General features: G+C 39.6%; 3 protein-coding genes across 3 annotated transcripts in view; 1 reads left to right on the top strand and 2 right to left on the bottom strand.

The window, feature by feature from the left end:
* LOC134676594 (protein slit) overlaps positions 1 to 17,402 on the bottom strand; it is a 250,471-nt gene that overhangs the window by 123,780 nt on the left and 109,289 nt on the right. The gene's annotated exons all lie outside the window — the stretch shown is intronic.
* The window catches only part of LOC134676285 (uncharacterized), a 181,999-nt gene that overhangs the window by 128,981 nt on the left and 35,616 nt on the right, over positions 1 to 17,402 (bottom strand). The window lies entirely within an intron of this gene.
* LOC134676066 (uncharacterized) lies at positions 14,474 to 16,549 on the top strand. The gene has a single exon (XM_063534350.1). The coding sequence runs from the start codon at positions 15,238 to 15,240 to the stop codon at positions 16,513 to 16,515; it is 1,278 nt and encodes a 425-aa protein (XP_063390420.1). The 5' UTR covers positions 14,474 to 15,237; the 3' UTR covers positions 16,516 to 16,549.

Raw genomic sequence — 17,402 nt, 5'->3', positions numbered from 1 at the left:
ATATTACATTATTTTCTCTCTTTTGACCTCAGAAATGCGTGGTTAAGGTCTTTCGCATTCCTTGTGAACACCATGTATATACGATATTTTAAACTGTTATATACTTTACCAGTTCTCGTAGTAAACTCGCATAAGCCCTTGGGTATATGTACCACCATTTACCTGGTCTGGCGGTAATTAAATATGCTGCGGTAATAAAATGCCTATAACAATGGCAATTTTGTACCTATGATCTTCTGGTTCATTTTAATGTTTGTTTTAATTTTGGTACATACAAGAAAACATAAGACCACCGGAATACTGATAAAGCTAAGTGGAAGGTAGATAGGTGAATTAACCTTTTGGTGCCACTTGTTGCTATGAGTGAGCTGTTCAGGAATAAAACGAATCGTATAATCCTGATTCTATAGTATTTAGCAAACATCAATTTTTTATTTTTATTTATACCTAACCTATTGCCATAATGAAGCATGACTGATATAAATAATATGTCTTCGAATTAATTGTGTCCTACCCAGAAGCCCAAAACATCCTAGACCCATTCTAGAGAACAACTTTTGTAAGATGAATCCGCCTTTGTACGATAAGTTAAGATTCAACTAGAAGAATATCGCGTTATCTCCTGCGGTTTAAGGACAGTTACGATGGAAGCTCCAAAATACCATTTCATAAAAAGAAATACGTTGCCTATTATTTGTAACCACATTTTTATTTTGCCACCGAAGCTTCAGCTAAATAAAAGATAGATCTATACATAATGAATACATTATAGATAATACTGATCACTGACTTTTAAAATAGTTGTTTTGTGGGATGGCCGAACGGAGTTTAAAATTCTGTTACATTAGGTTTATATAATTCATGGGAGTGCCCAACGTAGGAAGTTCTAATGGAATGAAAAAAAAAAAAAAGAACGAAAAAAAATGATAAATGTTTATTTCTGTTAAACGATTCAGGTTAATTTATAAAATTATTAGGATTAAGAAGTTTTATATACTTAAGGTAATTTATGTATTAAAAAAAAAAAGAAAAAAAAAAAGAAAAGTTTATAAAGTTTACTTATGTGAATGAGACATGATTTGATTATCGATCGATTGAGAACTTCCAGTGTACATCATTCCAGTGTAGTTAAAAAGCTTATTTGACAAAATAATAACCGATTAATAATTGCTGCCGAGCCTGCGAGCTCTCACTTGATGTAAGTGAAAAAGTAGCAATATAGGGACCTGCTGCAGAGCCTGCGTGCCCCACTTGATGTTATAGGTGGACCAGTAGCCAACTCAGGGCGATACATGCTACCGAGGCTGACTTGATGTGATAAGTGCCCGTAGCATGGTGATTGTAAGTAGGATAATTGCTGCCGAGCCTGCGAGCTCTCGCTTGATGTAAGTGAAAAAGTAGCAATATAGGGAACTGCTGCAGAGCCTGTGTGCCCCACTTGATGTTATAGGTGGACCAGTAGCCAACTCAGGGCGATACATGCTACCGAGGCTGACTTGATGTGATAAGTGCCCGTAGCATGGTGATTGTAAGTAGGATAATTGCTGCCGAGCCTGCGAGCTCTCGCTTGATGTAAGTGAAAAAGTAGCAATATAGGGACCTGCTGCAGAGCCTGTGTGCCCCACTTGATGTTATAAGTGGACCAGTAGCCAACCTAGGGTGATACATGCTACTGAGGCTCACTTGATGTGATAAGTGAAACAGTAGTATGGTGATTGTAAGTAGGATAATTGCTGCCGAGCCTTCGAGCTCTCACTTGATTAATGTGATATGTGATATAGTATCTGACTAATAAAAAATAGTCACTGCATATACTAAGTTTAATATAATAAATAAATAATAATAAATATAGAAATAAGGTACTTCGAGAACGAAGCACCTGTCAGTATGGCCGTGTGAGATACGTAGTATAAAAACAAAGATCACACTTACATTTTTACGAGATGGTTCACTTTTGCTAAGCTAATACGTACTTATATCGAAATAATAAGTTAGAACTGCTGTTCAATAACACAACTACCCTCCATGTATATTTCTTGACCATAACTGTCAGAACATAAGTAAGGTAAATAAAGTATTTTATAATAATAAGCCATGATATTAAATTTGTATTAGTTTGCGTTAATTATTCTATAATAAATTAAACTAAATGCAGCAAATACATTTGTTGAATTGAATTATTATAATAACCGGATGTGCAGGAAACATCTTATTTGTTATTCCCACCAAGAAGTGGTAGAAGGGGTGAAGTCTAATCGAATATAAGCGGGTGTCTGACAGTTGTGGGTCACTTCTCAGTTGGAGAGCTACGACGACGAACGAAGTTAAGTGTCAATTTTATTTAATTGTGATTTTATGACTTGTTATAAATTTCTGTATGTTTTCTTTGTGTTATAGTCTGATGGTATGTACGTTACAATCTTTAATGTGAATATAACCCTTTGATGAGTTTTTAATAGTTACTATGTAACGTATATTCCAACTGATTACGGTGTAATACATCATGTGGCTTATTGCTCGATCTTTATTACTATTTTAAACTATGCCAAGTGTGTACGTTAAGGTAGCCAGTACTAACTATTAAGCCACCAATATTTATTACGCATAAAATAATATTTTTGTGAATGATTGTGATAATAAAGCCGATTAATTGTTCCGTAAATCTACAATATACTTTTACTTACAATCTGCTTATATAAATATATTACTTAAATAATGTCTACCATTTTTCATATTCTAAACCTTGTAGTTGTCGCTATAATAAATACATACCTTTGAGCAATAATTAACTAGTCTTAATTAAATACTGCCTTACATCCTTATTTCCTATTTTATCAACGATAATATTAAAGTAAATCTGACACGCGCTCCTTGATGTGCTGAGCGTCGTGGGGACGCTGGTTTTCACCGCAGGGCGCAGTTTCCAAGGCCTGTGGACTGCGTGCCGCCTGGCGATCCCGAGGTGCTTCACACAGGCCTCCCCTTCACTTGCGTGGCCTGCCGACTCCGAGGCGCGACACGTTGGCGCCACCATCAAGCCGTAGGGCACGGCCTTGACCCGCGAGCCGTGTGTCGGACAGCCTTGCCGCGGTCCGACGACCCCAAGGTCTCATCGCGCGGGTCCTTCTTGTGGAACTCCTGAGCGCCGCGGGTTGTTCTCGCCCGGGCTTGCCAAAGCCGGGGCTTGAGGAACGCCCGTCGCCCACCGTCAGCGATCCGCCTGCTGCGTTAAATACCAGCGGGCCTGTGGATGATAGCTACGTTCGGTACCCGTGAGTGCACTAGACTTTTATCCCAGGTTTTGGCCAAGACTCCGCGTCTCGTCCCTCTCGCGATCGTAGATTAAGGTTTACTATAGTGTCACCCCATAACCGCCGACAGTTTAGAGAAACCGATTGTATTCTGAGCAGCGCCCGCCCTAAAGCGGAGTGCATTGTAGTAGTTAGCGAATTGTATTAAATTGCATGTCATATATTTGGTTTTATCTTTTCAATATCCTATCAAGTTCCCATTAACCAGGTTAGAGTAACAAGAGGACCCTTGTACTTCAATAGTCCAATGTTTTACTGCGGATCTTATCCGAGGCACTATTTCCATTAACTATTTAGACATTTTAAAAACCTTATTATTTCTCATACACAACAATATCATTTTTTATATACGACATTCTTTGACCTATACCTACACATTAAATTTTTAATTAAAATAAAATTAAAAAACAAAACTACTCGCGTCAACGCTCGCTGCAGCAGTAACTCTGCAAAAATAATGTCGCAATCCGAATGTACGTTAAGGTGGTTCGCCTAGGTTACTCAAAACTTAACTCTCGCTAGATGGCACCACTTTTGCAAAATTTCAGATTTTATTTTTTTGTGAAATGGTCTTGGTATTTGTAGACTTAAAAGTATGTTTCGCGCACTTTTTAAGTAAATATTGAACTATTAAAATAAACATTGAATACTTCATTGTGCAAAAACCACCTTTTTAATTCGACGGAGTGCTGCTGTCACGCTTTTTCCTACTATTACTCACACATGCAAACAGTGTTTCCGTGATCCTTGTAGTAGACAATTTCACACAACGTAAGTATGTTGCAATAGCGTAACGGTATGTTCGTGAAAATACGTGCAAGAGGATTGGGGTTCAAGACTGGTGCGAGTAGGTAATTTCTTTTTGTTTCTCCTTTGTGTTATCTTACCTTTAAACGAGCAATTATTAGATATATAATTATTTATTTATATATTTGGATGGTATCAGAAACGGCTCTAACGATTTCGATGAAATTTGCTATAAGGGGTTTGATCTCTTAGCTAGGTCTATGAGAAAACGCGCATTTTTGAGTTTTTATGTTTTGTAAGCTTTGGTCGGTCTCCCAGATATTCAATCTCCGCTTGGCAACTAATCCCAGAATTGGCATGCGCACTAGTTTTTACGAAAGCGACTGCCCTGACCTTCCAACCCAGAGAGTAAACTTATTTGGATTAGTCCGGTTTCCTCACATTGTTTTCTTTCACCGAAAAATAGGTATCGGTGTATAAATAGGTAGGTATCAAATGCTATTTCGTACAAAAGTTCGAAAAATCATTGGTACGAGCCGGGGTTAGAACCCGCGACCTCCGAATTGCTTTCCGCTAGGCCAGCAGCGCTTCCCCCACATACTCAGTTTTATCAGGTTTTTTAAAAATCAAAAACGATTACTTATGAAAGCAGAAGAATATAAATGATCAGTATTAGATTTATAATTGTTACATGTTTGCCGTAACTTATTTTTAAAATGTGTTTTTCAATTAAAAGACACGTCAAGATTGTTTACCTTATTTCTAATGCTAAAAAAAACAAACTATAGTAATAATTGTGTTTTTCATTCATAGACAAAATCCATTATTTTTAACCACAGGAAATTTTATACACTTCTTTTTAGGGTTCCGTACCCAAAGGGTAAAACGGGACCCTATTACTAAGACTTCGCTGTCCGTCCGTCCGTCCGTCCGTCTGTCACCAGGCTGTATCTCACGAACCGTAATAGCTAGTTGAAATTTTCACAGATGATGTATTTCTGTTGCCGCTATAACAACAAATACTAAAAACAGAATAAAATAAAGATTTGAATGGGGCGCCCATACAACAAACGTGATTTTTGACCAAAGTTAAGCAACGTCGGGAGTGGTCAGTACTTGGATGGGTGACCGTTTTTTTTGTTTTTTTTTTTTGCATTATGGCACGGAACCTTTCGTGCGCGAGTCCGACTCGCACTTGCCCGGTTTTTATTGCAGTGAGGATGTCCTGATTGTAAAAATCAGAGAGATTAGAAAGAGTATAATTTCTAATTATCTTTGTAAAAATAAAAGAATACGTGTAGCCCATACTTAATAATCGATTTATGATAATAAGAAAAATTAAATAAAAATAAAAAAACAATACGAAATTTAGGTGTAACGAAAATACAAAAAGCCAGCATACAATGACTGGGGATCGAACCGGGAATCTTCCGTTTGCAAGCAAAAAAGCGGCTGTTTACATAACACGCCATGATAGTTCTTAGCTAAGCTGACGAATTTCTCGCTTAGGTCAATTAACTACCTGTCAAATATCAGTGTCAACAAAATTGCACTAAACATGACGGCACTCCAAATTCGAGCCGTGGTCAGCCCGGCAACGTCGGAAATGGTATGGCAACGTCGCAAATGTATCTGTACACGACATTTGTGACACACACATACGTAAAATTGATGAAAAGTTAACTATGATTTTTGCATGATTTCTGTATGAAACATTGTTTTCCTGTTAATTTCGCGCAAACGAATATTCGAAAGAAGATAAATGCGGAAATATTTGTGTACTAATAGTGTGTAGTTACTTAATGAGCTTTGATTGAATTTTGTATGAAAAGCGAACCACCTTAAGGTGACAACCGATTGCATATTTCATACACCGGCCATTTGTAAGAAATAACGTTCTATTATACGAATTTATTGCACGAAAATATACTTTAGCGGAACGCTGCTTTAAAACAATTACTATCTTACTGAAAATGTATTGAATCGTATGAAAAATGGCCCTGCATCGTGGCGCATAGCTCTTCTTTAGAAGAAAAACGCATTAAACACCTTGAAATTTAAAACTTAGTTAGTCCTTTTTAATCCATATTGCAAGTAACAGTCAGTACAAGAAAGCATTAAGCGCCATTCAACTCAATACTTTACGTTCCTTTTTTGAAAATTGAAGTCAGTGGACTCGTGCCATAGTAAATAGAAGAATGTAATAAGCGCCAGTAACTCAATAAGTTAACGATCCTTTTTTGAAATTTGAAACCGTCACCAGGGTTGCCAGGAGTTTCACAATGATCGTACATATACGATAAGTTCGACTTCCGTACGATGTACGAAACTATACTTCAGTAGAAAAAGGCGCGAAATTCAATTTTTTATGGTACGATAACCCTTCGGACCTACATTTTTTAAAGCCGCCATTTTTTACTGACAAGGTTTGCTTGACCATCTATATCTTATCTCTATATAATATTGTCGTATTCAAAAGTACATAGGTAGGTAATATAATTTCAGGTCTTGGACGATTCGACCCAAAAACGAATTTCAAGCAATTTCACTCAAAATAAGTAGGAATAGGCTAAACTTTGTCACTTTTTTGGCGTAAGGCTCCTTGAGGATATTGCGTCAAAAATAATAATCCAGTAACTTTGTCGAATTTTGTAACCTGGCTATTTTGCGTCAAATCCGGTAGTTCTGATTTTTTGCAGGCTTGTTTATGATGTTGGCCTAATGAATAATCCAAGTTTGTGACTTCGAGCGCCGAACGCAACTTTGTCAAAAATCGAATAAACCGCAATTTTTTTTAGATTTGGGCGATTATAACCATAAACTACTAGTTTTTGGTAGTAACTTCCTAGGGCGTTTTTAAAGTAGACTAAATTTGCTACAATAAGACACTAGAATTGTCTCTGTACATCTAATATTTTTCGAGATAAAGCCTTTCAAAATTTTATAATTTTACATCAGTTCTTAGCTATAATATAAGGGTTAGGTAGATATGGAATTCATCACTGCCACGTTCTACAAAATATTTATATTCCATAAAAAATTGTATGAGTGCCAATTTTGAAAAAAAAATTTTTTTATTGAAAATAAATATTTTGTAGAACGTGGAGGTGATGAATTCCATATAAATTACCTACCTATAATTATAAATTTTGAAAGGCTTTATCTCGGAAAATATTAGATGTACAGAGACAATTCTAGTGTCTTATTGTAGCAAATTTAGTCTACTTTAAAAACGCCCTAGGAAGTTACTATCAAAAACTAGTACCTTAGGGTTATAATGGCCCAAATCTTAAAAAAATTGCGGTTTATTCGATTTTTGACAAAGTTGCGTTCGGCGCTCGAGGTCACAAACTTGGATTATTCATTGGGCCAACATCATAAACAAGCCTGCAAAAAATCAGAACTACCGGATTTGACGCAAACGCAAAATGTATAATTTTACTGTATTATAAAAAATTTCCTCCAAAACGTTTGGAAATAGCACAAAATACACAAATTTATAACACAATTTTGCGAAATTTAGACCATAATTGAGATATTATTTTTTATCGATAAGGTAATTTAATAAGGGTTGAGTGGAGGAAAGGAGGGGAGGCCTTTTTATACATTTTAATACGTTGTTTCACTTCCGCTGATCTGGCAACCCTGATCCCGGCAGTACTTCCTACTCAGTCCAAACCAAAGGCATTAACCGCCAATAAACTTACTGGAAATGTTCCTTTTTCGAAATTTGTATGTCGCTGGCTAAAGTCCAAATCGCACTGCGAAATGTCCGTGATGAATGCACGGATGCAGAATAAATGGATGGTGTGGACAGAAATGTTTGGAGTTTGCACTTAGGGAATGCTGGACCATGGGGAAGAATTAAAAATAAAGTTGGAAAATTAATTGTTAAAGGAACGAGAAAAATATATTCGATGTCTTGAGGAAATTATGTCAGTAAATTAAATATTTTTACTTAACATATATGTAAAAAGTTCGGGCGGCCAAGATTTTCATTCATACTTACATAATATAATATACACCTCAGCATAAAACTAATGAAAAGTCACAACCATTCATAAAAAAAAAAATCCCTAGAAAAAGATTTTCCCTTGATTCCACGCAAAAAAAAAGAAATGTAAATGGGTACTTTTTAGAGGCATTTTTAAATATTTTAATTCAAATATTCTTTGGTACCGTCCTAAACGCCATTTTTCCAAAGTTTTAGCCCCAAAAGTACCTCCTCCGCGCCATCTCCTGACAAATGGCAGTATTATGTCCGTAATAATTGATATTAATTGCCAAGGGGTGTCTCTTAAAGATAAGTTCCGGTTTTTTGCAGTTTTTTGAGAGTAAATTCGTGGGCGGGGTCCGTACAATCAATATGGATTCGGATGAGATTTCACACCATTAGGTATAGTACAGATCGGGGGCCCATTTCTCGAACGGTATTAAGGGGCCCAGGCCCACTGATTACCAGTTCGACGGACGATATCAACCTGGTGTTGCCATGGTTACCAGTACAATTTGACACTAGGTTAACGGTTTAACCGCTTAACCCCGGGTTAGTGGGGTGGTGCAAGTGGGCCTAAGGTAGTAACGTGTGTGACCGCTTGCCGATTCCGGCCAGCGAGGACAGATATCGGCCGGACAGTCCGTGCCTCTTGCGGCGAAAACCGCAGACTATGTACCTAAGTAATCAGACTGGAGAATAGTCTAACCACGTTCTACTAAGAGGGCAAACAAAAAACCGGGCAAGTGCGAGTCGGACTCGCGCACGAAGGGTTCCGTACCATAAAGCAACAAAAAAAACGGAAAAAAATGCAAAAAGAAAACGGTCACCCATCCAAGTACTGACCACGCCCGACGTTGCTTAACTTTGGTCAAAAATCACGTTTGCTGTATGGGAGCCCCACTTAAATCTTTGTTTTATTCTGTTTTTAGTATTTGTTGTTATAGCGGCAACAGAAATACATCATCTGTGAAAATTTCAACTGTCTAGCTATCACGGTTCGTGCGATACAGCCTGGTGACAGACAGACGGACGGACGGACGGACGGACAGCGAAGTCTTAATAGTAATAGGGTCCCGTTTTACCCTTCGGGTACGGAACCCTAAAAAGCAAGAAAATACATTAACAAATAAATCTTATTCCCTTATTTTAAATTAACAATAAGTAACAGTTTTTGTCAGTTAAGTGTCCCAAAACAAAGAAGCAATTAACTGAGTTCTGTCAGAGGATACAAATAAATATTAATTACAAAAAGTTACGCTCCCCTTGTTTAGACAACTGATGATGGAATCAAATTCGGGGACTCTGAAGATTGATTAAATTTGTTGCAGTGAGTTCAGGGGGCCTAGCCAAGTTGACAATCGTTTGCGGATATCATTGTTATTGAATTGAATCATTGGTTTGCAACAAAATAAGATGAAAATAACAGTGTACGCATTATTTTGGCAACCGTATTATAATCTATAAAAGCGCTGTTTTTCAAAATATGCTGGCTGAACCCACTGCACCTTAAGAGGGAAGAATAGCTATAGCTACCTTAGAGGATATAACCAACGGAGACGCCATCTCTATAATTATCGGTACAAAATAGTCTGCCGTTTTTTGCGGGGGAGGGGCACATCAAATGTATGCGTAACGTCAACATAGCCATGTCAGATAAACGTCAGTCCATACATGTGTTTGACATGTGGTTGACCATTGGCCGCCTTTTTTCGACAGAGGGGAACGCATGTTAATGGCCACTCCGTTTGGTTATATTCTCTAAGTAGCTACTGACAATAGGTACTTTTTTGATGAAATTTCCATTTCGGGAAGAAAACCGTTAATAAATCACTTGATTTTGATGTCGATCGCTTCAGCATAATATATTCCAAGATTATTGGGTCCGGTATATTAAAAAAATTTTTGGGTCGTAAATCGTAATCTAAGGGCTCCGACACACAGGCGCGTTTTGCGAGCGTCGCGTGAGCGGGGCGCGCCGCTTTTACATATAAAACGCTCAAGCCGCGCTCACACCCCGCCCGGAAAACGCGCCTGTGTGACGGAACCTTAAGTTGCTCTAAAATTAGACATCAAAATACTCTCTATAATCCTGAAGCAAGTTCTTTACTTCTTTCTCTTTATTTAAGACGAGAAGTCCAATATCGCCGAGCCCCGCTGTAACGGAAGTGGCCACCAATGAACGGAAGCCGCAGGGCGCAGGCGGACGGTGCGGGGTGACCATGTCTCTGGGATCATATGAGACGAAACATTTTAAACTAAGGGATCATCCATTAATTACGTCACACGAATTTCTAGGTTTTTTGACCCCTCCTCCCTCCTTGTCACACTTCGTCACATTTTGCAAATCCTGCGTGACGCCATCCACCTGGTGTGACGTCACATTTTAGGCAATTTTGTTTTCAACGAAATCGACAATACTTAACTCGGCATTATTTTTTTTATAAAAAAATATTTTTGGTAAAAGAAATATTAGTAATTTTATAACACAAAACCCATTAGGAACGAAAATTACCTACTTCCAAAACCTCATTATTTAAATGTACAGCGAATAAAAAAATATAAATAAATTTTCGGTTACTGATGAATAGTGATGAAGTTAAAATGAAGTCACAATGTTTGTGACTCCCCCCTCCCCCATGTCACAACATGTCACATTTTCTTGACCCCCTCCCACCCCCTAAACGTGTTAGGGGTCATCCATTAATTACGTAATGGATGACCCCTAAAGGAAAACTTTAAAAAAATCACAGTTTTGTAACGCATTATCACATACATTTTTTCAATCAATCAATCAATCAATATTTTTATTTGTTAAACATAGGTACATAGGTGTTACAATTAATTACTTAGTATCACTATGTCTTACCAGCATTGGGTATACAAATTTATTTGCGTTGGTAAGTTTAACAATAAACTGCATGCATAAGTCTTACCTTACTCTAAACATTAAATAAATATTGCATTAAATTAAATTATTGTCTCTTTTATATTCGTCAATGGAGTAATACGCTTTGTATGATAAGAATGTAAACAGACGTTTCTTAAATAGTTTTATGTTATCTGTATTTAAAATGTTGTTTGGTAAAATATTGAAAATTCTTGATGCCATTCCAAAAACACTTTTAGATAATAATGCCGTATTGAATGAGATGGTATTGCTAATCTTTCCTTGTTGACGTACACTATTAAAGGTTTGGAACTGATTTTTATTTTGCTTAACATAACACGCAATTTCGTAGATATATAGGCATGGAAGAGTCAGTACACGTAGTCCAATGAAATGTTCTTTACAAGAGTCAGTTGGCGGGATACCACATACGGCGCGAACACATTTTTTCTGACTTTTGAAAACCATCTCACGATCAGAACAATTGCCCCAAAATATAATTCCGTAACGTAATGTTGAGGTTACATAGGCATGATATGATGTTAGAACCGCTGATTGGTTTACCAACTTGTGTAAGTTATACAAAGCAAAAGAATATTTATTAAGTTTATTACAAATTATTTCTGCTTGATTTTCCCATGTCAACTTATTATCTACTCTTAATCCTAAAAAGTTTGTCACATTTGTTTCCTCTATTATATGGTATTTTTTGTATGGACTGTTACAAAACTGACACCCAAAATTTGTATGAATAACTGGGGACACTTTTTTTCTTTATCTCATTCAATAGTACTCATAATTCTGAGTCTAAATAACCCAAAATTTTAGGTTTTTCGAGAAAAAGTAAATGGTACCATCTTTTCTGGAAACCTTCGTAAATTTCAATATATTTTCCTGCATTTTACAAAATGATACTCTCCCCAGTGAAGCGATGTCTTGCCCGCGGGTAAGATTTGATCCCCACTCATATTATCCTGATCCTGTACACGGAAGCGGTTTCATCTTAAATAATATAGTTTTATCCTGTTTTGATCCTTAATACGATTGCATGGTTATTACTTTCTTTTTTTAGTTTTCCGTACCCAAAGGGTAAAAACGGGACCCTATTACTAAAACTTCGCTGTCTATCTGTCCGTTTGCCTGTCACCAGGCTGTATCTCATGAACAGTGATAGCTAGACAGTTGAAATTTTCGCAGATGATGTAATTCTGTTGCCGCTATAACAACAAATACTAAAAACAGAATAAAATATTTTTTGAGTGGGACTCCCAGGTTTTTTGCCTAATGGTAAGGAACCCTTCGTGCGCGAGTCCGACACGCACTTAGCCGGTTTTTTTGTTTGATATATGTACTTATTTCGGTAAAATTATTAGGGCCACTTGCATCATCCCACTAACCCGGGGTTAAGCGGTTAAACCATTAACCATGTGTCAAATTGCACTGGTAACCATGGTAACTCCAACAGGTACATGGTAACGTCAAGCAGTCGCTATCTCTACTCTATGCGCAGAACCAGGGGCTGCACACAGAGTTATGGAAGATTCTCCACACCAAAGTCGAAAAGGGCGGGGTTATGGTAACCCTGTCTCTAGACGACGTGTCGGTGGAGAACCTTCAAAAAAAGGGCCTAAAGGCAAACCTAGGTTTCCGGGAGGTCCAGTCCGTCCAGTTTCGGCTAAAGGGCCAACCTAAGACCCAACAGCCAGAAACGCAACCCACCCAAAACCCTACACCGCAGCCTGCAATCCCTGTCCCACCCACCACCCTAACCCAAACACCCGCCCCAAAGGTGCCTTCCGGCCCAAAGCGGGCGGCTCCTTCCACCTCCAATCCTACTCCAGGATCCTCGGGGATGCAGCGGTTTCTCGCCAACAGGGGAGGCCACAGGGGCAAAAACCGTCCAAGGGGTAGAGGGAACGGAGGAGGCCACCAAGGGCACAACAGTGCCCACCGCCGTGGCAAATAACGACGCAACCAGGGGTAGGGGGGTGATGTTCCTACAGGCCAATCTACACCACGCCATAGCGGCCATTGCGGTCGTAGAGAAACTCTTCGGCGAAAATGGCCTGGACATCGCCCTCATACAAGAACCATGGATAAACAACAAATCCATGGTAACAGGACTCAACAGAGGCAGGAAAGGTACTAATCGACGAAAAAGGTGCTAAACCGAGAGCCTGCATCGTATTTAACAAAAACATTAACTTCTTGCCTGTTGCAGAACTATGCAGTGAAGACACCGTAGCTGCCTATGTCAATCTCAAAGGGAGAGGAGCACTGAAGGTAATAGTTTGCTCCGCCTACCTGCCCGGAGAGAAGCAAGATCCCACAGAAGAACTGACTAAAGTGCTAGAGTACGCTCAGGCACAAAAGGCGGAACTTATTGTGGGGTGTGATGCCAACGCCCACCACACCATCTGGGGGAGCACTGGAATCAACAAAAGGGGTGAGTTACTATCCCAATTTATCTTTACCAATTGTCTGCACTTGTTGAATAAGGGCAACACGCCCACCTTCGTAACTAGAGCTAGGCAAGAAGTATTAGATATAACCTTTGCTACTGAAAAGGCGGCAAGCTGCCTAGTCGACTGGCGAGTCAGTAGCGAAAACTCAATGTCGGACCACAGACATATTTTGTTCAGTGTTAAAGACTCCCTAGCTAGGGAATCACTAATGCGTAGAAATCCAAAAGAAACGTCATGGGAAGCCTATAAGGCTGACCTCGAAAACCGCCTAAAGGATTTACCAAAATATGTTAAAACACCAGACTCTCTCAACCTAACAGTCGACTTATTATCCGAAGGCATACTTAAGGCCTACGAACAAAATTGTCCTTTGAAGGAGTCAAAAACTACTAACTCAACGACGTGGTGGAACAAAAGGCTAGAAAACCTCCGCAGATCCACACGTCGCATATTCAATCACTCTACCACACCGAATGAGTGGGAAAGGTATGGTAGAGCGCTGACTGAATATAATAAACAAATCAGGAAGGCAAAAAGGAAGTCCTGGAGAAGGTTTTGTGAAGAGATTGCCCAAACTCACAAAGGAGCACGAATTCACAAAATACTCTCCAAGACACCAACCAACTACCTCGGTCTTCTTAAAAGACCAGATGGCACTTTTACGAACACAGAAGAGGAAACTCTAGACCTGCTCAGAGGCACCCACTTCCCCGGTTCGTACACAACCAGTAACACACAGTTATGCGCCCAAAGGAATAATTAAATCCACAGGGCACGCAATATAGACTGGAATTTGGCAACTAACATCTTTAGACCAAACAAAATTAAATGGGCTTTGGGAAAATTTAAACCATTTAAATCGGCGGGAGAAGACGGAGTGTTTCCAGCGCTTTTACAGCAAGGACAGGACCTCCTCCTCCCGCATCTGGTCAGAATATTCCGAGCAAGTTTTGCGTGGGGAATTATACCAGATCAATGGACTAGGGTCAAGGTACGATTTATACCAAAAGCAGGGAAAAAGGACTATTCACAGCCTAAATCCTTCAGACCCATTAGTCTAACATCGTTCCTACTCAAAACGATGGAAAGAATCATTGATCAGCACATTAGAGCGAAATACCTGGTGGAGAGACCACTAAGCGTAAACCAACATGCTTACCAAAAGGGAAAATCTACGGAGACTGCCCTACTCGACCTGGTTGACAAGGTGCAAAAAACCCTAGAGGAAAAGCAAACCGCTCTATGTGCGTTCCTTGATGTTGAAGGTGCTTTCGACAACACGCCCACAGAGACCATACTCAATGGTATGACATCAAAGGGAGTAGACGAAATCACCACCAGATGGGTACATAGCATGCTCTCGAACAGAGTAGCCACTTTGACCATGAATAATATAGAGCATGCATTTTATACCACTAGAGGGTGCCCACAAGGAGGCGTTCTATCCCCACTATTATGGACCCTAGCAGTGGACCAACTTCTGGCAATCATGTCAGGCCAAGACTTTGACACACAAGGATATGCCGACGACCTTGTAGTTATCGTCAAAGGCCCTTGCCTCAGCACCATATCCAACCTAATGCAAGGAGCTCTAAACACAATATTCAAATGGTGTAGAGAAAATGACTTGTCCATTAATCCGAGCAAGACTGTAATAGTACCATTCACAAGGAAACGGAAGCTCGATAAACTAATAAAACCAAGACTTAATGGACAAATAATACCGTTCTCGGAAGAGGTCAAGTATCTAGGGGTCACTTTTGACCAAAAGTTAACTTGGAACCCTCACCTGAGAAACACTATGCAAAAAGCGAAAATGGCCATGTGGTCATGCTGTCGAATGGCAGGAGCAAGATGGGGCTTAAGACCCAAAATTGCTATGTGGTTATACACAGGGTAGTGAGGCCAATTGTCACCTACGCCTCCGCAGTCTGGTGTAACAAAACCAACCAAAAGACAGCAATAGACACTCTAAACAGCCTACAACGCACGGCTTGTTTAACAGCAACAGGCGCCTTCTCCTCGACACCGGGAGCGGCCCTAGATGCACTGCTAGACATCATACCACTCCACCTGCAGGTGCAAAAGGAGGCCAAGCAGTGCGTCTACAGAATATGCACGCTAAACAGGCCAAAATGGCGCTCTCAGGCATTAGCCAATCTAAAGGCCTGGGTCTTTGCAAATAGAACCCTTAGCATGCCCACTGATGACACGCACACCGAATGTCATCTCACCAAACTGTACACAGTAGAAATACCTCCTAGAGACAAATGGATCAACAACCAAATGTACGTCGAAGAGGGAAGCCACGTTTGGTATACAGATGGTTCCAAAAAAGGCAATGATGTAGGATGTGGGATCTATGGTGAGAGACCTAAGCTCAGAGCTAGCGTCAGCATGGGCACACAGGCCTCAATCTTCCAGGCAGAAGTCTTCGCCATCAACAAATGTGCGGAGATTAACCTGGATAGAAACCTAAGACACCAGCATATCTACATCAACTCAGACAGCCAGGCTGCTCTGCTGGCACTAGAATCCCTTGAGTCAAACTCAAAACTAGTCCAGAACTGTAAAACAAACCTAAATGCACTGGCTAACTCCAACAAGGTCACACTTAGATGGGTACCAGGGCACTCCGACATTAACGGAAACGAAGAAGCGGACGAACTTGCTAGAAAGGGCGCAGACACACCCCTGGTCGGCCCAGAACCGTTCTGTGGAATCACAAAACGGGATGCATATTCTCTGCTCAGCAAGTTAGAAAAAACGAGAGCAACCGAGTGGTGGAAGTTCGTTAAAGGACAAGAACACTCGAAAGCTCTAATCAAAGGGTTCAACAGCAGAACTGCTAAAGAGCTTTTAGGACTCAAAAGGCACAAAACCTGCGCGGTGACCAGAATACTGACTGGACACTGTAAGTTGAATAAACATATGTTTCAAATTGGGAAGAAACAAGATGCGACATGCAGGTTCTGTCAGGAGTCAGAGGAGACTGCAATGCACATTCTCTGCTCTTGTGGACCACTAATGTCAAAAAGAAGTACCTACCTAGGGCGACACGTAGTGCAACCGTATGAGGTACAGAACATTACGGCCCAAAGAATCTAGAACTTTCTGGATGCAACGGGCATTAGTAATGAACTTTAAAGGGCCGTCACAATAGATCAATGCTGGTCGATGCGACACTCAAAGGCCCACAACACCACAATAATAATGGTAACTCCAAGTTTAACCGATTAACCCCGGGTCAATGGAATGGTGCAAGTGGCCCTTACATAATTATTAATACTCGAGCAAGCGAAAGATTCCAAATTTGAAATTGGGAATTATAAACGTTGCGAGGGTTTCAAGTCACAAGGGTTAAAAAACAAACTTTGCTATCGAGTGTAACACTAAATTTTGCATCAAATTGCAGATAAAAGGTAGTTTTCTCATCAGTTTTTGAAGAATAAAAAGAGCCTTTGCGTGCTGGTGTGCTGAAAAATGTATTTTCTTTTGTCAAATAGATATACCAGCAAGAATATTCCGTGATAAGAATACTAATTCGGGGCCCGATTGTTTGTTTATCCTTTTTTTATTGTCATTCGACCCCCTTTTCCTCTATTAGCGCCATTTCCCGGAAATGTAAATTTTATTTTCCAACGGAAGTCAACCCCCATTTTGTGCAAGAACGTCGTAACCACCCTGTATTTTAAGAAAACATACAACGTTAACAAAAAGTCACAAGTATATAAAGTTGACGTTCAAATTTCAACTGTAATGCTTTCGAAATTAGGTTCAAAATTAAAGTAAAGTCGTTTAAGAATTGTATTTTGTGAGTGACCTTTTACGTTTCGTCCCCTTTTGTCCTTTCGTTTCCGTGTTATATAAGTTACATGTGTTTACATTGGCTTTTGTGTTCGATTGTGTATACAGGGTGGAACACCCTGTACTTACACCCTTACACCCTGTATGACAATTGGTTCAGTCACGTGGAAATAGGTTTAGGACGGTTT

Source organism: Cydia fagiglandana, chromosome 24 (assembly GCF_963556715.1).
Source record: "Cydia fagiglandana chromosome 24, ilCydFagi1.1, whole genome shotgun sequence".
Taxonomy (NCBI): domain Eukaryota; kingdom Metazoa; phylum Arthropoda; class Insecta; order Lepidoptera; family Tortricidae; genus Cydia; species Cydia fagiglandana.
The sequence above is the reverse complement of the archived record's forward strand: the minus strand, read 5'-3'. Positions and strand labels throughout refer to the sequence as shown.

Coding starts and splice junctions, on each gene's coding strand:
- LOC134676066 (XM_063534350.1), top strand. CDS start 15,238: ATGCTGTCGAATGGCAGGAGCAAGATGGGGCTTAAGACCCAAAATTGC.